Source organism: Pleurodeles waltl, chromosome 4_2, assembly GCF_031143425.1.
Source record: "Pleurodeles waltl isolate 20211129_DDA chromosome 4_2, aPleWal1.hap1.20221129, whole genome shotgun sequence".
In the NCBI taxonomy this organism is placed as follows: domain Eukaryota; kingdom Metazoa; phylum Chordata; class Amphibia; order Caudata; family Salamandridae; genus Pleurodeles; species Pleurodeles waltl.
Genome location: NC_090443.1, coordinates 27383305 through 27409970, shown reverse-complemented (window position 1 = coordinate 27409970; position 26666 = coordinate 27383305). Strand labels below are relative to the sequence as shown.

The 26666-nt window shown below is 45.0% G+C and overlaps 1 protein-coding gene across 1 annotated transcript in view; it reads left to right on the top strand.

Annotated features, from left to right (window-relative positions):
• The window catches only part of LOC138292090 (uncharacterized), a 148691-nt gene that overhangs the window by 86606 nt on the left and 35419 nt on the right, over nt 1-26666 (top strand). Inside the window, exon 12 of the mRNA XM_069230466.1 lies at nt 2381-2509. Coding sequence (XP_069086567.1) covers nt 2381-2509 — 129 coding nt within the window. The remainder of the gene's footprint in view (nt 1-2380; nt 2510-26666) is intronic.

Here is a 26666-nt window from a genome sequence, read left to right as displayed (position 1 = left end):
ACCCTTATCCTCACCACCCTCACACCACCATTCTAACCTCCACCACCCTATCACCACCACACTCACTGCCCTACTACCATCCGCTCCACTAACACTCTCACCCCTCTACCTCCATCAAAACCACCCTCATCCTCACTACCACCATCCCCCTAACTACCACCATCACCACCCTCACTGCCAAAATCCTCACCAACTTTACTATCACCACCTCATAACCACCTCCCTTACAACCAACACCACCACCCCAAATCTGCCCTCCCTACCCTAATCACCTCCACCCTTTCACTAAGCATGGCTCTCAGTTCCTGTAGGAATTGTTAATTAAAAAAACACATTTCAACTCATTACTTCATTGTTGTTTTCATGGAAAGTTGTGACCTAAGTTTGTGTTTGTTTATTCTCAAGTAACTTGTTCTCACCTGAAACTGTCCATTGAGGTACCCAGTAGTTCTAAGTCAGATCAAAGATTAAGGAACATTTATATAATGTCTTTAGCTATATATCTACCTGTCAGCCTTATCTATGGAAATCAGTACGTGAACCTTAAGAAGGAACTCTATTGTAAGATGTTCCCGTGAACTCTAGGGCACATGCATACTGGGCAGATTCACATTTGCACAAACTTCATATGTAATTGCCTTGTACATTTTAATTGTTGTGCTGTGGGAATAAGAAAAAACACAGTGTTCATTGTATTACGTGGCACGCTTTTAATAAAACAACCTACAACTGAAGTCAATCGTGCTTCGAAGACTGCTTGTATGGGTTTTCCTTCCTCTTCTTGTGTTTGTCCCTCCCCTGGAGCATGGCCTCATTACTTATGTCTTTCCACTACCTACTATTCAGCACTCCATTTTTCTTTTTGGTTAGGCACTCTATTAGTGTGCCTGTGTTTGCCACCTATTTCCCTCGTGGAGCCATCCACTGTGCCCCATGTTGATCTCACCTGTGTGTTTCTACCCCATGTCCCTCCTTGTTGTGCTTGTCTTTGTGTGCGTCTCCCCTTGCATAGCTTTCTCACCCATGTGCTTCTACCCAGTTCCACATTGTGTTCTGTGGCCCTTGTGCTTCTGTTCCCCCATGCTCCATGTTTCTCTCTCTCGTCTGTGTTGCGTACTTCTTCCACCAGCCTCGGTGATGCTTCTGAGCCAATCCTCTGTGATTGTCCCCCTTCCCCGACTTGCACCCACAGTATTGCTTCCATCCGCGCTCTCCTTGTTGTTTCCCTTCAGCCACTTTAAAAAAATGCTTTGCCACTATCTTTTTTATATATACCAATCCAACTTGAAACAGTGAATAAAAAGAAAAAAGTCCCTGCACATTTTGAAAGTGAGTGCATACGTGGTGCACACGCCTACAGAATGACATGGCTGCATCATAACACCTTTTTTTGTTTCCTCTTTAGTCGTGCTGTGCAGCGTCGCTAAACACCATTGCCAAGCCTCTTTTTTCCAAAGGGAATACATATTGGCTTTGCCAATGTTTGTTATATCTGTGTACTTGGGTTACTTAGTGATAGATGGAGATGTCTGGTAGCTAGAAAGCGGTTGTGTTCTGGAGGGAACACATCTCACTAACTCAAAAATGCGCAAAAACTAAAAACACTAAACTACTCTGCTTAGTTTTACTTATTGCAAGGTTATCTGGCACAACTGTCCAGGCATCAGTGCAATACACGCTTAAGGGGCTTTGTTTATGCTGACCTAAAAATAAACAAGCCAATAGTTTTGACGCTCACAATAGAACACTGACAAAAGCAATAAAAAATGCCTGTGGGAGACACAACAATAAACTGTGTTTAAAGTGCATGGGTGGGATGAACAATTAAATGTGTGATGGTAAAGTTTATTTCGACGATGTGAGATAGTCACTTTTTTCATTGGAGTCATAAGAATACACTCAAAGAGCAAGTGGAAAGAGGAAGCAACTACATTACACGTTTAACCTAAACACTATATTTTTCGGTAGAAACAGTCGCAACTGATTCATAAGCATAGTAAGCTAGTTCGCAGTTAATTCCTTATGAGCTAAATGCAAGTCACAGAGGGCTCACAGATGTCATTGATATGTTAGGAAGCATCACTGGTTGTCTTAAAATTGTAGTTAAAAGTTCAGAGCTGACGGGCGAGTGTCTGCGTACCTGGCCAGAGATGCTTCTAGGATGCATCAGAGAGATGTCGGGGTCATAAAAGGCAGTGAGCAGTACAGATGGAGAGAGGACAGAAGTTCCTGACTTGGAACTGCGACATTCAAATAGTTGTAATGATTTATACCTTGTTCAGGAAACGCTTGTTATTTTATGGGTTAGGATGGATGGAGCCCGTTCCACGGGACAAAAGGGTTTGTCAGTTCCTTGACCAACTTTATCTGCCTTCCCTAGAACCACGTACATGCTAGAAGAAGAGGCCTGACCTGGGAAGTGGATCCTGGACTCCTGTACAGCACAGAGCTGTCTGTAGAAATCCCTTCAAGCGTCTCTGTCCAGAAACTGGAGGTGGCACACTGCCAGGTATGTCAGCAGAGGCGGCAAGACATGCGAGGTAGCTCATCCGCCAGGCATCGCCCCTACCAAGAGCCTCATATACTTGTCAGAATGCTGTCCGGGTCACCAATCCCAAAGTTACAAATTATGCCAGTTACATCAGTTGGCAGGCACAAATGCTGCCAGGTACATCGGTTACAGATGCTGCCGAGTACATCAATTACAATCACTGCCAGATATCTCACCTGAGACGGATACAACCTGAAAGTCACTTCAGCTGTGAGGCATAGACTGTCAGAAACCTCCAATGAGAAGCGTACATCCTCCCAGGCATTTCACACTATACCACACCATATCATACAGTGACAGGCCATACCAGGCCATACCGTACTATACTATTCAATGACAGGCCAAACCATACCATTCCATACATGAAACGACAGCCAATACAATACCATATCATACCGTACAAAGCCAGGTCAGGCCATGCCATACAATGCCATATATATTTTTTAAACTTTGTTAATTGGTATTTTCATAAAGGTACAACATTTAGCCGAGAGTGGTGTCTCCTGGTGCATGACATATATGCAAATGTTTACAGTACGGCTGGTTCTCAAACAGTAACATAGTTAAGTCGTGACTCTTCTGGGTACAATGCTCGCAGCCAGCATATACAGCGCCTAGATTTGCAGCCTATAGCCTTGCAAACCCCCTCCTGCTTAGATCCGAGGTCCTTTGTTATCATCATTGCTGTTACAATTTAAACTATTAACGCTTTCAACTAAAACTTGTAATAATGCGCTGGTGAGACATTTCCGTGCTGTGGTGTGGCTGGGGCATTCAAGGGTATCTGAACTGTCTAATTTGGGAGGTCAGTATCCCTACCGTGGGCTCTCCTCTGTGCCAGAAAAGGAGCTGGGGCCCCCTGGGGCAGTCCCAATCACCATCCCCGCTGAATCAGTGGATACAGTACATGTGTATTGGTGTCAGAGCAGTGGCCCCTGCCCCCTACCTCTTGTGATTGGAATATCGAGACCTCTCTGTTGCAAGGCATGTGTTTCATCATATCTTCGCTCCCCATCGAGTGGGTCTATAGCCCAGCACTAGCAGGGCATGTCCTCTCCAGTATCCAGGACCCCCCACCTCTCGTCTCTGCCTCAGTCCACAATGGAGCAATAGGATGTGCGCGCATCTCCCGGGCCTCCTCCCTACGTAATGCGTGTATTTCGTACAGGGCCCAGGTTGATACATCCAGTTTCCAGTCTGCAAGGGCTGGGTCCATAGGGGACTTCCAGGTCATAGCAATCCGACGCCTGAGCAACACCAAGGCCATTTCCAAGAACCTGCTTCCAACTCTCTTGGAGGCATGTCTAGCATGTAATCCCAACAGACAGAAGGAAGGGTCCAGGTCAAACTGCGTATCAAGGGCACCGCCCAAAGCCTCCAGCGCTCCCGCCAGCACCTCTGTATCTCAGGGCACTCCCATACCATGTGGTCTGGGTTTGAATCCACAGCATTGCAACCTGGGGCATTCCCTGGGTTTGCCACCATAGATCACCCTGAGTCTGTGAGGGGTAAGGTATGTTCTGTGTACATAATTGTATTAGATATAACGGAGACGTGTGTTACGCGATACCCTATGAGGGTATGCTAGCACTTTCTGCCACTCTGTGTCCGTCAACTCCTTGCCTATTGTTCCCTCCCATTTGGCTCTTAGTGTTTGCAGGGACTCCAGGGTAATCACATTATGGGCCCTGTAGAGCCTAGCAATCAAGTGGGTGTCCTCCCCTATTGTCAATAAAAGTTGGAGTATTCTATGCGTCTCTAGCTCTGTGTTCACCGTAGGCCATATTCCCTGTATATCATGTGTCAATGTCTGGTATAGAAGAACTTGCCCCCCCGGGACTCCGCTCTCTCCTCCACCAGTGCCGTGAATTGGCGCAAGACCCCTTCCCGGAAGCAGTCTCCTAAGGTCGTCACTCCTGCCTGGGTTCAGGTCCTCATCTGGTTCCTTGATAGGGTGCGGTTCGGTGTCCCCAAGGGTATCCCCGTCAGTTGTATTCCAGGGGAGTAGGCCACAGGTACGCCCGTGCGTCTCAGACACCTTCTCCAGCAGAAGAAGGCTACTCTAAGCATGACATTCCGTGCTGGGAGGTTGATCCAAGAGCTGAGCATCCGCGCTAACAATAGGTCACCTCCCACGGCACCCCGGGATGTAAACAGATCTAGCCAGTTCTCACCCGCAAGCCACCTGGCAACCCACTGAAGCTGGCAGGACAAGTAGTATAATTCAAAATCTGGTACTCCTAATCCATCTCCGTCAGTGGGGTGGCGAAGAGTGGAGAGAGCTGTTCGCTGTCGGGCCCTATCCCAGAGAAGTCCCCTGAGGAGCGCATTCAGCTCCCTAAACCAGCTCACCGGAATATTCACTGGAAGGTCAATGAAGTCGTATAAGAGGCGGGGGAACATAATCATTTTAGTTAATGACACTCGGGCCATCATAGAGAGCCTAGGAGAGCGCCAAAATGCCACGCACGATCTTAAAGACTGAAGTGTTTTACCTAGGTTGCCATCCCGTAGGTCTCGTAGATCGTGGAACACTTGTATTGCCAGATACTTGAATATGCGGGGGGCACCATGTAATATCACCAGGACAGGAAGAGGGGTGTTCCATATCCATGGTCAGTGGAAAGACATATGTCTTTTTCCTATTTACTCTGAGTCCGGATGGACCACCAAATTCCTCAAGTAAATTGAGTGCCCAAGGGATCCCTGATGTACCATCCCGCAGATAAATTAGTAGGCCATCCGCATAGAGCGATATGACATGGTCTGTAGAGCCCCACTGTATCCCCCTACCGCTTCCCTCCATTTGGAACTGAGCCGCGAGGGGCTCGCTGGCCAGAGCGAACAGCAAGGGAGAGAGAGGGCATCCTTGCTTGGTGCCTCGGAATATGGGATAGCTGTCCGATACTGCCCTGCCACTTCGGACCCTCGCCATTGGGAGGCAATACAGTAGCTCTACCCAGTGTACCCATTTCTCCCTCAAGACCATTCGAATCATTACTGCCCTCAGGTAGTCCCAGCTTAATGAGTCGAACGCCTTCTCAAGGTCCACCGAGAGCAGTACAGCTCCAGGGTGTCGTTCGTTGTGTGGCATGTGTAAAAGTGAGAATAGTAATCTAAGATTTAGGGAGGTTTACTCGCAGGTATAAAACCATTCTGATCCCCGTGTACGAGGTGGGGAACATACTGGAGCAGCCGATTAGCCACAGCCTTGCTCAGGGTCTTGAAATCGCAATTCAATATGGATAAGGGTCTGAAATCGGTCACTGAGGCATCGCGTGATGTGGTCTTGGGTAAAGGGACCACCAGTGCCTCCCTCAATGTCGCAGGGAGTATGCCCCTTTCGAATGCTTATGTGTAAAGCTCGACTAATGTGGGGGCGAGAATATCTGCATATGTCTTATAGAACTGCATAGGGAGTCCATCCGTGCCTTGTGTTTTGCCAGCTGCGAGTTGTGAAATAGCGGTTTTGACCTTATCCAAAGTCAACGGTTCCCCCAGGGGGTCCCTGTCTGCAAGCGCTATAGTTCTCAGTGGGAGCAACTGTAAGCACCGTCCCAGCAAATGTGGTAAGCCTTCCTCAGGTTGCCTGTCGAGGAACGTATAGTATGTTTTAAATGCTTCATTTATGTTGGACGGAACGTAGACATGACCCGCATATGTCCCACAGACACTTGTGATCGGGACACCCTCCCAACCGGGGCCGCACCAGCCATGCCAACTTTCCGCCGGATCTACCCTCCTCTGCATGCAAGGATGTTAGGTGTTTCTGGTAATTGTGACAGCACAGGTGGGTGTGATTGTAGGTCTTTTTTGTACTAAGGAGTCGTTGCCATGGCCTCTGGTCCTCGCCCTGTTCATTGTCCCTGTCGTGTATCTCCTTTTCCAGGCGGTTTAATTCAAGCTCAGGGGTTCATCTAATCCCCACCGATTGTCCCATACAGTAGCCTTGTGTCATTATTTCTAGAGTTTCCCATTCTATGTGTTGTGATGTAGTGGACTACATATTAATATTAAGGTGCTCCAGGAGGTGGGACCTGAGAGCTTCTCTGTACACCGGGTCTACTAGTGCCATCGACTGAAGTCTCCACATCGGGATGGAGGCCCTAACTCTGGCACAGCACCAGGTAATAAGTAACAGGCTGTGGTCTGATAGGGCTCGGCCTAGGTATTCGGATTGGGCAATCTCGGAAGTTAGAGTTCCCGTGCACAGCACCAATTCTATTCTAGTATGAAGTTGATGGAGGCCTGAGTAGTATGAATAGTCCCTGTCCCAAGGGTGCTGAACCCGCCAGACATCCTTCAGTGTGTTACCCACTTGTTCAGGCCCTTTGTTGTCTTGTGTGCCGTCGCACCAGGCAAGGGAGGGAGGGAGCGATCCATTACCATATCTAGAACACAGTTAAAGTCCCCCCGGATCAGTAACTGTCCGCCCGAGGGTCTAGCCAAATGCCCAGAAAGGGTCTGTAAGAAAGGGATTTGCTCCTGGTTAGGTGTGTACACACAGCTCAGCACTACATGTCGTCCGTGCAATCTGCCCTCCACTATTACGTATAGGCCTTCCTGGTCTATATCTATGGACATGGCCTCAAGTGGGACCCCAGCCCTCACCCATATCAGTGTGCCAGTGCAAATGCTGAGTATGTAGTGGCACATATCTGCCCTCTCCACCTGCGTCACAGCCTGTCCACCCCTCGAGAAGTAATATGTGTTTCTTGGAATAGTACTATATGTACACCTCTTCTTTTTAAATATGCCAGGATCTTGTGGCGCTTGATAATAGTCCCCATCCCTAGGATGTTCCAGGTTACTAGTTTGTACTCCGCCATTGGATGGAGTCAGAATATGGGGGGGGGACCCACCCACCCCTCCCAATGGTAGTCATCCTTCCTCTCGGTCCCCAGTCACTAATGTCAGCCTCGGTTCAGCAATATCTAACGTCCTGGGTGAAACAAAAACATGTAACTTCAATCCCCAACCCGCAATCCCCAGGGCAACACTGCAACTGTTGGTTGCCTAGCATATGTAGAACAAACATAATAATAATGTTAGCTCATATAAGGGGTCATTCTGACTTCCGCCGGGCGCGGTCACCGCGCGCCCGGCGGGAGCCGCCAAAATACCGTACCGCGGTCGGAAGACCGCGGTGGGTATTTTGGGGTTTCCCCTGGGCTGGCGGGCGGCCTCCAAAAGGCCGCCCGCCAGCCCAGGGGAAACCGTCCTTCCCACGATGAAGCCGGCTCGTAATCGAGCCGGCGGAGTAGGAAGGTGCGACGGGTGCTACTGCACCTGTCGCATATTTCACTGTCTGCTAAGCAGACAGTGAAATACAAGCGGGCCCTCTTACAGGGGCCCCTGCAGTGCCCATGCCATTGGCATGGGCACTGCAGGGGCCCCCAGGGGCCCCGCGACACCCCCTACCGCCATCCTGTTCCTGGCGGCCGAACCGCCAGGAACAGGATGGCGGTAGGGGGTGTCAGAATCCCCTCGGCGGCGCAGCAAGCTGCGCCGCCTTGGAGGATTCCAACGGGCAGTGGTAAACCGGCGGGAGACCGCCGGTTTACCCTTTCTGACCGCGGCTGAACCGCCGCGGTCAGAATGCCCTCGGGAGCACCGCCAGCCTGTTGGCGGTGCTCCCGTGGTCGGTGGCCCTGGCGGCCATCGGCCGCCAGGGTCAGAATGACCCCCATAGTGTTCTTGCCATTCGGATAGTAGCAGTCGAGAAACTGGAGGGGGGGTCCATGGCCGTCATGGCCCCAAAGTCAAACAAAAACCCTCATCTGGTGGTCGGTGACACCAGGGCAAAATCTTCCCAGATCAGCTGTTTGGGAGGTCACTTTTGGAGCCTCATCAGAATGGTGCGAGTCTGAGTCTGTAGAGTGGGTATGGTGGTCCGAGTCCCCTCCGCTGGGGTCTCCGTTCAGGTCAGAATTCCACAGCGACGCCACTGCCTCTAGGGCTGCTCTTCTGTCCAACGCCTTTTGTAATGGGGTCAGTCCAGTGCTCGGTAGGGCCCTTTATCGTTGTCTCCTCACTCTCCTGTGTCCACGCTGTGTCGCCAGTCCCTTTTTGGTTTGGGGTCTTCTCCCGCTTTATGTGATTCCAGCCACTCCCATGCATCCTCAGGGGTTTGGGAGAAGACAGTGTGTCCCTCCATGATAACTCTCAGCCTGGCTGGGAACAGGAGCGAGTACTGAATGCCCTCGTCTCAGAGTGCTCGCGTCACTGCCGCATAGGACGCCCGCCTGGCCTGTACCTCTGCCGTAAAGTCTGGGAAGAGGGTCACTGTTCCGTTTTCAACGCAGAAGGGCCCGGCTTCTCTGGCTCACTGCAGCAACAGTACGTCTCTGTCCCTGTAATGCAACAGCCTATCCACCACCGCTTGTGGGGGTGGGCCCAGAGGAAGAGGCCTCGCCGGCACCCGATGTGCCCTTTCCAACGCAAAGAAGGGGGAAGTTGCTCTGGGCGACCTCTGACCTCATCCATTTCTCCAGGAAGGTCACCATGACAGACTGTACTATGCTGTACTATACTATACAATGCCAGTCAATGCCACACCATACTGTACAATACAGCGGCAGTCCCTAATTTGCTGCACTGTACTATACAATGACAGGCCATACCATACAATACTATACTATACAATGAAAGGTTATACCATACCATATGGTACCATGCCATACCATACTTGCTATTCCATAAAGTAATGATAGGTCATTCCATACGGAGTGCGCAAGTCACATGCATTTTCTGACTTTTGTTGTTTAAATTGTATTGCAGGCATGATATTTCTTTGTGTTGCCCTCTCTCCCTCCATCTGTGTGACTTTGCACCCCTCCCTCTGATCCTCTGACCATGTGGCTTTTGACCACTTTCTCTCGGGTATCATACCATTTAAGTCCATGCCATAGCATACCACACACACCATAACAAACCACACTATACATTGATAGGCCATACCATACAATACCGTACAATGACAGGTCATACAATACAGACTTTTTTTGTTTTAGTTGTATTGCAGTGGAGCGGCCACCACCTCTTGATCTCGAACCTTAGGGATGCACAGCAGATTTTGGTTTACCGATCAAATGGTTCTGATGGGTTGGTACTTTTTGATCTTATCTGGAATGTAAGCAGGGCCCGTCTGTTGTACCATCCTGTAAGTGAGCATAAGGGCTTTACATTTTATTCGTTGGCTTGTGGGTAGCCAATAGTAGGCTTTCAGTCCCTTCTGAATCGAGTTTCATTTTGGAATATTCATAACCAATCAGGCCGTTGCATTCTGAAACCACTGTAATCTGTTGATCAGCTCTTGAGGAGACCTTGATGTAATTAAGGTATGGGCACTGGCCTTCCAAGTCTTCTCTGGCGGACATGTAAGAGTCTTTCTCAGTGATTTCAGTAAAGAGCAACAGACTCCGACAGTAGACCTGACTTGGAGGCTTGTATGAAAGGGCTGTGTCTATTTTTGCACCCAGACCTTTTGCCACAGCTGTGGGGACTGTAGGTTTTCCAATCTCAGTTGGCCAGATTCTAGTTATGTCAATTATGGAAGTTGTACCAAAGAACAACATCTCAGATTTGCCTAAATTAAGGCAAATGTAGCTCTTGTGCATCCACTCAGCTACTGACAAAAGGCAACCCTGGAAGTTCGCTTTAACAGAGACCTCTTGGTGATTGAAGGCATACATCAGCTGAGTGTCATCTGCACAGTACACGACATTGAGGCCCCATGCTTGTACAATGGAAGTAAAAAGAGCTATATAGATGTTAACTAGAGTCGGGCTGAGGGCCGATCCCTGCAGCATGCCACAATTAACCTCCCTGAATCCCGTATAGGGATAGTAAGTATACTGCTTGCTTTCTTCTGCAAAGAAAGACTTTTATACAGTTCCAAACGGTGCTGACTATGCCAGCTTTTTCCAACCACTGTAATACGATGTTATGAGACACCATAATGAAAGCAGCAGATAAGTCAAGCAGTGTTACTATAGATTTCTTTCCTAGGTCAAGCTGGGTTTTGATTAAATCTTTTACATCTAAGAGGGCTGATTTCTGTGATGAAGCCTACACAGAAGACAGACTGTAAGGGACGTAGAAAGTTAGTCTTGTCAATGAATTTGGTAATCTGGTGATTGACCTAAGACTCGTTCATTTTCCCTAGGACATGGAGTAGAGAGATGGGTCTGTAGTTACCTGGATTAAGCTGATCAAGATTGGCTTTTTTAATGAGTAGAAGCTCTACAACCTTTTGCAACTCGTTGGCACAAAGCCAGAGTCTAGGGAAAGATTAAATAAGGAATTCATCTGTGGGTTTAAGGGAGCTGGCCGCGTGCTTCAGGATATACAGAGGACATACATCCAGTGGGGAGCCAGATCTAGCTTTTTGAGTTATCATTTCAGAGTTTGTCAGATGTATCTTCTCAAAAGTAGAGATAACTTTGCCCTGAGAAGTTGCCCTGTGATTCTGGTCGAGTCATGGGAGAACAGTGGTACTTGAATTTAGAATAGATATTACAACTCTTGTAATAAATTAATGGCGACAAATTGTCAACAAACTGCTGTAATGATGAGATGGATTGTTTTCCCACTTTGGGATTCAGGAAAGCAGTTTACAATTTTAAAAACAGTTCTAGGTACGGTTTCTCCATCTGCAATTTTTTGTTTAAAACAGGCAGTCTTTTGGCTTTTGCTCTTTTTATATTTTTTCCTATTTGTTTAAAAGCTGCTTAATAAATGAGTTTGTCCTCCTCTGCAAAGTCACATTGCCATGTCCTCGCTAACTTTTTTACATTTACGTTTTTCAGCCTTGAGCATGGCAGGAAGCCAAGGAGCTGAGGTGGAAGTCCTTTTACTTCATTTCTTTTTCAAGGGAGCTATTTTGTCAAAGTTCGCCTTGAGGTCTAGGTCAAACGATGTGACAGCAGTGACTGATTCATTATTACTTGAGTGCATAACATGTTCAAGGCTGGGTCAAAGATGGAATGTCAGGGCCGATCGATTCATGGCTGCCTGCTTATTTTTGGATACCTGTGGAGGGGAAAACGTTAAGTGAAGAGGTACTAGGTGATCCTCAGATCAGGCTAAGGGAACCAGATTCCCACTTCCGAAGAAGGGATATTGGGAAAAATAACATCTAAAGTGTGGCCACCATTGTGCGCGGGGCCAACTACTTTTGGGACTAATTTAAAGTCAGACATAGCTTCAGTCAGCTGTTCAGCAGTTTTACAGTGGGTGTCATACTCTTGTAGATTGCATTCACCTAGCACAGTGAAGTTAGAGTATTGTAGAAAAAGAGGCATGATAGCATTAGTTAAAGATTCACTGAGTTGGGAGTCACACTTAGGAGGGCGATATAGGAGGGCTCCAGAGAGGGAGACCATGAGAGGCCACACCATATGATAACATACCATACTATATCATATTCCACCAGGCCACACCATGCCTTACCATACCATACCGTACATACAGTGACAGGCCATAACATGCAATACTGTTTGATACAATGATAGGCTAAACCATCAATACTATACAATGAAAGACCATACGATACTATATGATGACAGACCATACCATGCCCTACCCTACCATACCATACCATACTGTACTATTCAGTGAAAGGCCATAACATACAATACTGTACTACACAATGACAGTACATAACGTACCATACCATATTGTACTATACCATGACAGGCCATAACATACAATACTGTACTACACAATGACAGGACATAACGTACCATACCATATTGTACTATACCATGACAGGCCATAACCTACAATACTGTACTACACAATGACAGGACATAACGTACCATACCATATTGTACTATACCATGACAGGCCATAACATACAATACTATACTACACAATGAAAGGCCATACAATACCAAACCTACTTTATGATAACAGACCATACCATATTATATAATGACAGACTATACCATACCATACTGTACACTGACAGGTCATACCATACCAAACCATACCATACGATGACAGGCCATACCATACCATACTGTAATATGCAATGACAGCCCATACCATGCCATTCAGTACCATAAAATGATGGCCAATGCAATACCATACCACATCATATCATACAATGCGGGGCTATACCATACCAAACCATACCATAACATAACATAACGTAACATAGCATAAATCATAACAAACCATACTATACAATAGAATGACAACCCATACCATACAATGACAGGTCATGCAATATGGACCTTTGTTGTTTTAGTTTTATTGCTGACATAATATTATTGTTTGTTGCCCTCTCTCCCTCCGTCCATGTGCCTTTGCACCCCTTCCTACCACCCCCTGTCCTTGTAGTTTTTGACCAATCTCTCCCTTACCATACCATAAAATACCATACTATACGTTAGTCCATACCATACCATACTATAATAAACTATATTAAACAACGACAGACACTAACATACCATACTGTACGGTACAATTACAGACCTTAACATATGATACTATACTGAACAATGAAAGTCCATACAATACCATATCATACAATTACAGCATATACCATAATATGCTATACCATACCATACTACACCATGACATACTGTTTTATACTGTGATATGCTTTAGAATGCCAGGCCATACCATTCCATACAATCAAATTACGGAGAATTCCATATCATACTACACCATACAATATTAGGCCATACCATATCTAACCATACCATACCGCATACCTTAACAAACCATACTATACAATGAGAAGCCATGCCATTTAATGCCATTCTATACCATACCATTCCACACCGTATCCTGCAGTGCAATCACAGGCTATTCCATATTGACTATTGTTGTTTAAGTTGTATTGCAGACATGATCTTCCTTCGTGTTGCTCTCTCTCCATGTGCCTTTGATTCATCCCTTCCACTCTCTGCCCCTGCAGTTTTTGACCTATTTTTCAATTAACTCGCCATACCACACAGTGTCTAGCCATACTATTGCATACCATACCATACAATGACAGGCCTTACAATATAATACTATATCATACTACAAAGTTACAGGCCAAGCCACACCATACTGTACAAAGACAGTACATACCATATCATACGATACAATGACAGGCCATACCATGCCACTCCATATCATAGCATCCCATACCTTCACTGATCATACCATAGCACACAATATTATACTGCAAAATACCATATCATACCACACCATATCAGAGTATACCATACAATGACAGACCATACCATACGATAACATACAACCATGCCATAGCATTCAATAACAGTACATACTATGACATACCATATAATGACAGGCCATATTATAGCATACCATTCCATACTATACCAGGCAATGACAGTCCATACCATACCATATCATACCATACCATACCATACAATAATAGGTCATGCCATACCATATCATACAATAACAGGCCATACCATACCATACCATGACAGGCCTTACACTACAGTTTTCTTTTGAGTTATATTGCAGACTTGCTATTCCTTCATGTCGCCCCTTTCCCCTATGTTCATTTGCATACTCCCTCCCACCCTATCCCCTTGTGGGGTTTGATCCCTCTCTGTTACTGGTCAAACCATACCATACCATACTAGACTATACAATGACAGGTCAAACCATACCATACTAGACTATAAAATGATAGGCCATTCCATACCATCCCGTACTATACAATGACAAGCCAAAACGTCAAGCCATACCATACCATATTATACTATACAGTGTCAGGCCATACAGTACTATTTCATACCACACCAAACCAAGCCATGCTATACAATCACTGGCCATACTATGCCAAACCATACTATATAATGACAATGATACAATGAAAGGCAGTACATACCATAATATATGAAAACAAGCTGTACCATCTCATGCCATATAATACCATACTATAAAATACTATACTTTACAATGGCAAGCCATAACATACTATACAATGACAGACCTTACCACACTATACAAAGTCAGGCCATACCATACCACTTCATATCATAACATACAATAACAGGCAGTGCCGTACTGTTCCATACCATGAAGTAACAGTTAAATACTATACTACATCATACCATACTATATTGTCAGGCTATACTATACCGTGCAGTACCATAAAAAAATATACTATACAATGACAAGCTGTGTCTCACCATACCATATCATACTATACCATTCCACACCATACTATGTCACACCATACCATGACAGGCATACAATACAGACTTTTTTTTCTTTTAGTTGTATCGCAGACATGATATTCCTCTGTGTTACTCTCTCTCCCTCCATTTGCCTTAGCACCATACTTCCCACCCTCTGCCCTTGTGGCGTTTGACCTCTCTCTCAGTTGCTATGCCATGCAATACCATACCATAGCATACCATACAATGACAGGCCAAACCTTACCATACCATCTAAACTATACAATGATAGGCTATACCATACCATAAAAAAGCAGACAATATCACACCACACCGTATCATACAATATCATAAAATAACAGGCTATACTGTACCATACCATAAACCTTAACAAACCATACTATACAGTGAGAAGCCATATCACTCGATACCATACCATTTCATACTGTACAATACCACTCAATGACAGGCCGTATCATAAGAACTTTTGTTGTGTTAGTTGAATTGCAGACATGATGCTCTTTGTGTTTCCCTCGCTCCCTCTTTCCCTGTGCCTTTAAATCCCCTCCCTCCCACCTTCTGCTTCTGACCCTGCTCCTTTTGACCTCCCTCTCTTACCATACCATACCATCCCATACTAAACCATACCACCACACTATTCCACACAATGTTAGGCAATACCATACCATACAGTGACAAGACCTACCATATCATACTATGACAGGCCGTACCATACCATGCTATGCAATTACAGTCCATACCATACATCAATGACAGGACATACCATACCATAGCATACCATACGGATACAGGACATACCATACCATACTACAGTGTGACCGACCATACCATAGCATGCCATGCCAAACTGTACAATGGCAGGCCATACCGTACCACACCATACTATACCTAATCACACCATAGAGTACTATGTCATATAGTACCACACTACTCAATGTCAGGCCATACCATACCACACCACATCATCTCATACCACACCATGTAATACCATACCAAGTCTTATCATATTATCCCATGACAGGCCATACCATACCACACCACACTGTACTATGACTGGCCATCCCATACAGTACTACACCATACCATTCCATATGAAACCATACCATACCATGGCAGACCACCATACCATAAGGTACTGCAAGCGCGCCTGGTCCTTAATAAGTAAACTTACAAGAGGACACGTATAGGTCGATGAAGCTTTTGAATTGCATGGAGTATCCTAGTCATGCAGTGACCATTGACGACAACAATAATCAGCATAAACTACCATTAATAAAGCATCTTTCTTATGAATACCCACAACTTGGTAACGAGTTAAACAATTTATATTTCCCTATTAATTAGTTCTAAAATCATCCTTAGCTCAACCTTTATTCAATCCACTCAATTATTATTTCGTTAATGGAAAACTTCATAACATAATTTGAAGAAAACCATATGCGTAAATGCACCTACATATGCCAAGAATACCACAATTAATAGCAGAGTTCAGCAAATAGCTCGTCAGTCAATTGTCACTGTCAACGTCACCCTTAACAGCCTACCTAACCAAGATTAGCATCAGCATGTGGGCCTCCATGCAAAAACAATTTAGAGAAAAACATTAATTTGGAAAAGATCTATTTAAGTGAGAATTCCATAATCAGCGCAGTTGGTACCTAGAAGAAAAGGCACAAATTTGTCAGTCACATTTTCATAGCTACCTATCCAGGATGGATCAGCAACAAGTCAGTCTTCGTCTTCAGGTCATCAATTAGTCAGCCACGCATCAGGCTCACAGAGTATGAGCCCAATTACAGAACCTGGGGCAGCGTCTCCTGACGTCATCAATTCTTCCCTCGCATCTCCTAAATTCTCCCGCATCTCTCTCTTTAGCCCTTTGTTATGACTTTTTATTAGGGCCTTCCAGTCCATCCCCCTAATTCCTAATTGGTCAGTCAATCAGCAGACATGACTTTAACCTATAGTATTTGTTTACCAAATCTACCAATTTCAATATCAGTCCGTTCACAAGATGCTGATTGGTCCGCTATACATGGCCTCATCATCTGGCTCTTCAGTATCAAAATTGTTGCATGTTCTTCTTCAGTCAGTGCCTTCATTGTTCAAGTCCTGGGAAAGTACATTCAGCCTACTCTACACATAATTGTATCAAATTGTCTTCATCATCTCCTGTTCGCCAGTACATTGCAGAACATTCTAGTTAAACAACTTTAACATCGGGTGAGTCAAGGACGGGTCGTACCTTCTACATACGTGTAGGAAGTTGGCTCTGTATATACTATTTCAAAGTAAGAAATAGTGTGCACAGAGTCCAAGGGTTCCCCTTAGAGGTAAGATAATGGCAAAAAGAGATAATTCTAATGCTATTTTGTGGTAGTGTGGTCGAGCAGTAGGCTTATCAGAGGGTAGTGTTAAGCATTTGTTGTACACACACAGGCAATAAATGAGGAACACACACTCAAAGACTTACTCCAGGCCAATAGGTTTTTATATTGAAAAATATATTTTCTTAGTTTATTTTAAGAACCACAGGTTCAAGGTTTACAAGTAATACTTTAAATGAAAGGTATTTCACTTAGCTACTCTAGAAACTTTGAATAATCACAATAGCATGTACAGTCTTGGTAAAAATGGCAATGAGCTATTTTAAAATTGGACACAGTGCAAAAATCAACAGTTCCTGGGGGAGGTAAGTAAAGGTTAAGTTCACAAGTAAGTAAAACACTTACAAGTCTCAAACTTGGGTCCAAGGTACCCCACCGTTGGGGGTTCAAGGCAACCCCAAAGTTACCACACCATCAGCTCAGGGCCGGTCAGGTGCAGAGGTCAAAGAGGTGCCCAAAAAACATAGGCTTCAATGGAGAACAGGGGTGCCCCGGTTCCAGTCTGTCAGCAGGTAAGTACCCGCATCCTCGGGGGGTAGACCAGGAATGTTTTGTAGGGCATTGGGGGGGACACAAGCAGGCACAGAAAGTACACCCTCAGTGGCACAGGGGCGGCCGGGTGCAGTGTGCAAACAGGCGTCGGGTTTTAGATAGAAAGTAATGGGGGGACCCAGGGGTCTCTTCAACGATGGAGGCAGGCACGGAGGGGCTCCTCGGGGTAGCCACCCCTGGGCTAGGCAGAGGGTCACCTGGGGTCCGCTCCTGCACTGGAGTTCGGTTCCTTCAGGTCCTGGGGGCTGCGGGTGCAGTGTTGGTTCCAGGCATTGGGTCCCTTGTTACAGGCAGTCGCGGTCAGGGGGAGCCTCTGGATTCTCTCTGCAGGCGTCGCTGTGGGGGCTCAGGGGGGTCGTCTCTGGTTACTCACGGGCTCGCAGTCGCCGGGGAGTCCTCCCTGAGGTGTTTGTTTTCTGCTGGGGGCGTCGGGTGCAGAGTGGAAAGTCTCACGCTTTTGGCGGGAAACGTGAAGTCTTCAAAGTTGCTTCTTGTTGCAAGAAAGTTGCAGATTGTTGAACAGGGCCGCTGTTCACTGGAGTTTCTTGGTCCTTGGTTGCAGGGCAGTCCTCTGAGGCTTCAGAGGTCGCTGGTCCCTGTTGGATGCGTCGCTGTTGCTGTTTTCTTCGAAGTTGGGAGACAGGCCGGCAGGGCTGGGGCCAAAGCAGTTGTCATCTCCGTCTTTACTGCAGGGCTTCAGGTCAGCAGTCCTTCTTCTGGTTAAGGTTGCAGGAATCTGATTTCCTGGGATCTGGGGAACCCTAAATACTGAATTTTGGGGGGTGTTTTGGTCAGGAGGGTAGTAGCCAATGGCTACTGTCCTTGAGGGTGGCTACACCCTCCTTGTGCCTCCGCCCTGTGGGGAGGGGGGCACATCCCTAATCCTATTGGGGGAATCCTCCAAACTCAAGATGGAGGATTTCTAAAGGCAGGGGTCACCTCAGCTCAGGGCACCTTGGGGCTGTCCTGACTGGTGGGTGACTCCTCCTTGTTTTTCTCATTATCTCCCCTGGACTTGCCACCATAAGTGGGGGCTTTATCCAGGGGGCGGGCATCTCCACTAGCTGGAGTGCCCTGGGGCATTGTAACACGAAGCCTGAGCCTTTGAGGCTCACTGCTAGGTGTTACAGTTCCTGCAGGGGGGAGGTGTTAAGCACCTCCACCCAGAGCAGGCTTTTGTTTCTGTCCTCAGAGAGCACAAAGGCTCTCACCCCAGGGGGTCTGAAACTCGTCTCTCAGCAGCAGGCTGGCACAGACCAGTCAGTCCTGCACTGAAGGATTGGGTAAAATACAGGGGACATCTCTAAGATGCCCTCTGTGTGCATTTTTTAAATAAATCCAACACTGGCATCAGTGTGCGTTTATTATTCTGAGAAGTTTGATACCAAACTTCCCAGTATTCAGTGTAGCCATTATGGAGCTGTGGAGTTCGTTTTTGACAAACTCCCAGACCATATACTTAATATGGGCACAACTGTACTTACAATGTCTAAGAATAGACTTAGACACTGTAGGGGCATGGTGCTCATGCAGCTATGGCCTCACCTGTGGTATAGGGCACCCTGCCTTAGGGCTGTAAGGCCTGCTAGAGGGGTGACTTACCTATGCCACAGGCAGCATTTTGTGTGCATGGCATCCTGAGGGGGATGCCATGTCGACTTTGCCTTTTTCTCCCCAATCTACAATGGCAGTGTGCATGTGTGAGGTGAGGGGTCCCTTAGGGTGGCACCACATATGCTGCAGCCCTTGGGGACCTTCCCTGGTCACAGGGCCCTTGGTACCACTGGTATCTTTTACAAGGGACTTATCTGTGTGCCAGGGGTGTGCCTATTGTGGAAACAATGGTACATTTTAGGTGAAAGAACACTGGTGCTGGGGCCTGGTTAGCAGGGTCCCAGCACACTTCTCAGTCAAGTCAGCATCAGTATCAGGCAAAAAGTGGGGGGTAACTGCAACAGGGAGCCATTTCCTTACAATACACCGTTATCATTTTCGCTCTCAGTGTGCGAGGCCTAGGAAGACTAGGCCTTAAATTCAGCAAAGTTAACACTACAAATTAAAGTAAAACATAGGTTATACATTTCAATATGACATATTACTACATTTTTCACATATTTTAATTATTTCATACAGTTCCAGTTATATTAGTACAATCTCGTACACATGGCTGACATGCCTTGAAGGCACATTTACAAACGTGCACATTATTTTCTATACAATAAATTTTTCTACACACTCTTCATTATTAAGCACATAAACATCATTAATAATTTCTCTAATTAGCATATTTGCTTCAACAGTCCCTCCCCTGATGACTAAATATGTCATTACACCTTTCTTTTCCAACACTTCACAATTCCGTCTCTGCTGTAATTTTGTCTTCTTCTTAAATTTTCCCTATAGATTCTTCCTCTAGGTTGTTATTCCCTCCTCTGATTATTTTTAGATCGCCTTAATTTTATTCTTTGCCATAATTTGCATATTCCCCATAATCCTAATATACAAGCAATATTTCCTGTACAATTTTTAATAATACCCCATTAAAAATTTGACTAAACCAATTACCCACTGAAGCAAATCCTTTTCCAACCTTTTCCCAAATCCCTGTTTTCTTCAATTCTTTCAAATCCTTACTCAAATTAGTTAAATTAGTAAGTAAGTCTCTTATCTCCTTATCATTATTGGGAATATATGAACAGCAATGCCTATCATTAATAATCCTACAGACTCCCCCGTCTTTCGCAAAATATATGTCTAAAGCAAGCCTATTTTGAAGCGTCATAGCTCCATCCACAGCTAATTCAGTATCTAACAGGAGTATTGCCCCTGTAAAATTCGTCAGCATGTTATCCACAATAGTAGACAACTTTCGTATCTTGATTGCATTCAAAATAACTCCTACAGAAGGAATTACTGCACCATAAATATCTCCCACAATTGCAGAAGAGGTTTCCCTCCTCTGTCGCTGATGATGTAATTCAGTCACTTTCGGAAACTTCTTTAAGTCTTCTATCTGATCAATTTTAGGGAAACCTATCCCCAAATAGCATGTCCCATACCATCCTCTAGGAAAATGGTAATAAGCATTAAGTCCACAAATATAGTAGATCCCAGGAATCGCAGGGTCCTGACCATTCAACATAAAAGTCCCTTTACTCTGGAACAGAAACACATGCCTACATTCACTCATACCCACAAATAAAGTGTCAGTGCGTGATTTTGGCCTATATATACAAAGCTTCCCTACATGTAATGCGTTTAAAGCTAATTTCCCTTGCGTTTTAATAGCAGTGTAAGCATAATCATTCTTATAAGTTCTCTTTTCTAATCCTTTCTCTAGCTTCTCCTTTTATGCCTTTCTTCTGTCATTAGTATGCCCCATAAAGCTCTTTTCTAATGGTGTAAGTAAACATGTCAAGTTATTCTTGTGCGCGTATGCGGTGCCAAACGTTAATGTTGGTTCAAAGAAGCCTCTAACTAATACTACATCATGCTCTTTAGCTATTTTACTTAGATATCTAATAACAGGAACAAAAGAAAACACCAAATCATAATTAGAGTAAAAGTATTGTATATATTCTTGGTTATAGAATCTTGTTAGTAGCAAACTACAGCTTATGACATACCTTAATGGCAGACTATGATACGTAACCCCTTCTTCCACTGAGGAAGGAATCTGCGTTCACACAAGACAATTCCTTGCATCCATCGTCTCAACATACACACTCAACAAGCAATAGAATACATTAGAAGAGAGCTCTCCTTGTGCATCAGTATAATCATGCAAGTATTTCTCATCTCATTTAAACCTTTCTAAAGCTGTTAATGTAATAGTTTCAGGAACAGAAACAATAGTAGCCTTTTTCATATCATGAATAGACATTCCCACAATCATTATTATAAACATTATTCCACACATAATTGCTACTCAACCTCTCAAATACCTACAATACCTAACATCCCTTACTTGGTTATTTAAGTCAGCCATGATCTGTAAAGAATCAAAAAGCAGAAGTAACTCTTTGATAAAGTGCAACAGAAGTATCAAAATGAAGAAAATATCTCTCTTCTCACAGTTCAGTTTCATACCCAGGAACCCTCTTTCCTTTGTCAAAATCGATTAGCAGCTTGTCACATCCTGGTTTCAATTGTCATAACAGGTTATCAATGTCTTTTCCGGTTTTATTTCAACAGTCTCTCTTTTCAGTTTCTCTTTAGATCAGCTCAACAACTCAGTCTTTTGATCGCTTTCAGGTTACATCAAAGTACTGACTCTGAACTTCTCTATCAAAACAAAACGACATAAACTCGTGTTGCCATTCATTGGTAGCTGCATATGCCCACTCAGGACCTGCGTATCTTCGACTTGCTATTCTCTTCCTTTTCAACCTTCATTCACCACCTAATTCTCCTTCACTCAGTTCTTCCTTTCTCGTAGTATCCACTTCTTCTTCTATTGTATCATTTATAACCAATTCCTTCTTTTTCCCAATTTGTGATTCAGGCCAATTATCTCCTTTTCTTGTTCCTTCTGTCAGTATTCTCCTCAAGATTGGACTTTTTTCCTTTTCTTTCTCTATGGTGTTTTCTCTTGATGGACTTGCAACGGGTTCAAGAGGAGTTGAATCACTTTGGCTTTGATCCGTCTCAGCTCTTTCACCCTCTTGATCTGGCAGTCGCTCTGTTTGCTTTTCAGCACCGTCTGCTTCTGGGAGAACCTCTGCTGTGCTTGGTTCTCCTGCTGTCTCTGTTGAGATAGGCTCTTGCACACTGTCCTGTTATTCTTCACTCTCGCCTCTGACAGGGGTGATAGACCCATCTTCCACAAGCTCAGGTTCAACCTCAGGTTCAGCTTGCTCTTGTTCTGGTTCATGTGTAGCCACTTGTTTCACTGTTGTTGGTTCTCTCAACAACACTTCTTCATGCTCTTGCGGGCTCACCACTCTCTTTGTATGACTTGCATGTATCCAGTTCGGCAGTCCTGCACACTTTACAGCTGTCGTAGTTGTTAGCACCACCTGGTAGGGACCTTTCAAACGCGGTTCCAAACAGCACTTGCGAACATGTTTCTTAACGACGACCCAATCTCCAGCTCTCAGATTGTGGCCTGGGTCAGGGATGGGTGGCAGGGTAGTGGCATGCACCTGCTGAGAGAAAGAGCAAACCACATCGGCCAGGCCTTTGCAGTAGTCCAACACCATATCATCTGTAATATTGACAAGTGCATTGGCTGGAATTGCTGGCAATCTCATTGCTCTGCCCATGAGGATCTCATGGGGCGACAGCCCTGTCTTTCTGTCAGGTATGTTTCGCATTGACATCAACACCAAAGGTAATGCGTCTGGCCATTTCAGATTTGTAGCGGCACACATCTTGGGAATTCTTGATTTCAGTGTACCATTCATTTGTTCCACTAGTCCTGATGCTTCAGGGCGAGAGCTACAATGCAACTTCTGTTCAATGTTTAGTGCTGCACATAAGAGTTTATTCACCTCATTATTGAAGGGAGTTCCCCTATCCGATTCTAAAGAGATCGGAAATCTGAACGTGGTATTAACTCTCTAAGGAACAGATTTGCTACGGTGAGTCTGTCATTCCTTTGTGCGGGATATGCTTCAATCCAATGACTAAAGACACACACAATCACCAACACATACTTCAGACCACCACATGCAGGCATCTCAGTGAAATCCAATTGCATTCTGCTGAATGGACCTTCTGCTCTTCCGATATAGCTCAAATTCACCACTGTCCCTTTTCCCACGTTTAGTTGCTGACAAATTACACATCGATGACATACTGCCTCTGCTGCTTGCCTGAATTTAGGATTGAACCAATCAACCTTGAACAACCTTGGCATCTCTTTCAGTATGTGCCTGCCCATGATAACAGCGTACCATCTGAGACAATAAACTATTGGGCAACATCATCTGACCCTCCCCAGAAATCCAAATTTCATTAGGTTTTTGAATGCACTTCAATTTTACCCAAAGTCATTCAAAGTCTCCCAAAGTCTCCTCCTCAGCTGCATTTTCATGCAATGTTTTCAACTCCTCCATAGTATCAATCACCTTTAAGGCAAACCTTGTGCAATTATTTTCTTCCTCAGGCATCAATTCCCACTTGTCTTTTAACGATATACAGTTCAATGCGCAAAACCTTGCGACTTGATCTGCATATCCATTTCCCAATGAAATGTAATCCTGCGTCTTTTGGTGTGCACTGCATTTTACCACTGCAATTTCTTCAGGTAACTGGATTGCGTACAACAACTCTTTTATTTTGTCACCATTTCTTACTATTGTTCCAGTAGAAGTCAAGAAACCTCTTTGCGACCACAACTGACCAAAATCATGAACAATTCCAAATCCATATTGACTGTCTGTATAGATTGTGACTCTTAGTCTCGCAGAAACATGGCAGGCTCTAGTAAGAGCTACCAACTCTGCCACTTGTGCAGAATATACACCTTGAGGCCAGGAAGCTTCTAATGTGCCTGTGATTGTACATACTGCATAACCTTCTCTCACTGTCCCTGTTCCATCTCTGAGACACGAACCATCAACAAAGACAATTTGGTCATTTTCTTCCAAACGTGTGTCTCTGATATCTGGTCTTGGTTTTGTACACAGCTTAGTTACTTCAAGACAATCATGCTAAATTTCTTCTTCTTTTTCAATTTCAACAGTATCACTTGGAAGCAATGTCGCTGGACTCAGCACTGTACATCTTTTCAATGTTACATTCGGGGCACCCAATATGCTCGTCTCATACCTTGTCAGTCTTGCACCAGTCAAGTATTGCGTTTTCGTCCTTGTCAATAAAATTTCAGCAGAGTGTGGTACCCTTACTGTCAAAGGGTATCCCATGACTACCCCCTCACATTGAGAAAGACTTTGACCAACTGCGGCTACTGCGCGCAGGCAACCTGGTAAAGCTGCTGCTACCAAGTCCAAGGTAGCTGAAATATAGGCTACTGGGCGATAAGCACCTCCATGGACTTGTGTCAAAACAGACAAAGAACAAGCATCACGCTCATGACAAAACAATGTGAATGGCTTTGTGTAATCAGGCATTCCCAACGCTGGAGCTCTGCACAAACTCTCTCTCAGTTCAGTGAACGCTTTCATCTGAGCTTCATCTAGGGTAATAGGATCTGTAACTTCCTTATGTGTTAACTGCTGTAGGGGTTTCGCAATCTCAGCAAAGTTTGGAATCCACTGTCTACAATACCCCACCATTCCCAGATACATTCTGACATCTCTCTGCGAAGTCGGAGGACTTCTCTGCAATATCATGGTAATTCTTTCCCTGGAGATTCTCCTCAACCCTTTTTCAATCTGATGTCCCAGGTATTTCACTGATTGCTGACAATACTGCAGTTTTACAGGTGACACCTTATGTCCAAAATTTCCCAAATGATTCGACAGGGCAATCGAGTCGTACTTACACTTGTCCCTTGTTTTGGATGCAATCAGCAAATCATCAATATATTGCACTAGAGTTGATTGGTATGGTAATTCCAATGAATTCAGATTCTTTTTCAATATCTGATTAAACAGTGATGGTGACTCCGTATACCCCTGTGGAAGCCTGCACCAGCTGTAGACTCTGTCTAGGAATTTGAAACTAAAAAGAAACTGACTATCCTCATGAAGAGGCACGGAAAGGAAAGCTTGTGACAAGTCAACCTCTGTGAATCACTCTGCATTGCAAGGAATCTGAAACAGTATCACTGCTGGATTTGGCACCACTGGACAACACTTGACCACCAGATTGTTCACTTTTCGCAAGTCCTGCACATTGCGCACTTTCCCACACAGCTTCTTTAAGCCCATTATTTGTGAATTACATGGACTGCTCAACACTTCCTTCAAAATCTCTTGTTTTAGAAAATCTCCTATAATTTGCACTACCTTCATCAGAACATCTTGTGGCGTGTTATACTGTGGAAGTTGCGGGAATACTGCATTCGGCTTCAAAGTGATCTTAATCGGTTCCACTCCTTTAATCAAACCCACTTTCTTTACCTGTCAGATCCCAGACATCTCCTTTACTGTTCCCTGTAAATCCGCATGCAATTCTCTCACAGTAAACATTGGGAAAAACTCAATCAATGGGTATTCCTCACTAGCATTGCTAATCACTGTTTCAGTTACCTGTTCTTCTTCATCATCATCACTATTAGTTTGTACTTCTATTCCAGTGTCTGAACAATTAATGGAGCATTTTGTCTTACACAGTAAATCTCTTCCCAGTAGGGATACTGGACTTGAATCACACACTACAAACCTATATAGTCCCTGGTAAATACCAATCTCAACCTGCACTGGATCTGTGATTGGATTTGTCAACTGTCTGTTCTCCACTCCCACAACTTGAACTGTTCTGCCTGAAATAGGTAAATTTGGGACTTCCACACTTCTTCCTGTAGAATGTGTAGCTCCTGTGTCCACCAAAAATGAAACCTTGTAACCCATCACCTTTCCCTTCACAAATGGTCCTCTCTGATCTACTTTGAAGGATGCTGCAAGCATACATGGTCCTTCATCCGAACTGTCACTAATCCATTCTTCGTTTATTTCATCCTCACTGTAAAATGGAAATTGGTGTACTGTGTCATTACTTCTGTATTGTCTCTGACCTGTGACCTGCTGAGTAAGCATTACCTGTTGCTGCTCCATCGGGGCTTGAGGTATCGGTTGCAACTGTGTTAGTTGTGCACGGGGCACTTGCTCTTGCTGCATGGGTTGGAAATTCTGCACTCGGTTCTGAACATTAAGAATAAGGCGGTCATTCTGACCCTGGCGGTCTTTGACCGCCAGGGCGGAGGACCGCGGGAGCACTGCCGACAGGCCGGCGGTGCTCCAATGGGGATTCCGACCGCGGCGGTAAAGCCGCGGTCGGACCGGCACCACTGGCGGGCTCCCGCCAGTGTACCGCCGCCCCATTGAATCCTCCACGGCGGCGCAGCTTGCTGCACCGCCGCGGGGATTC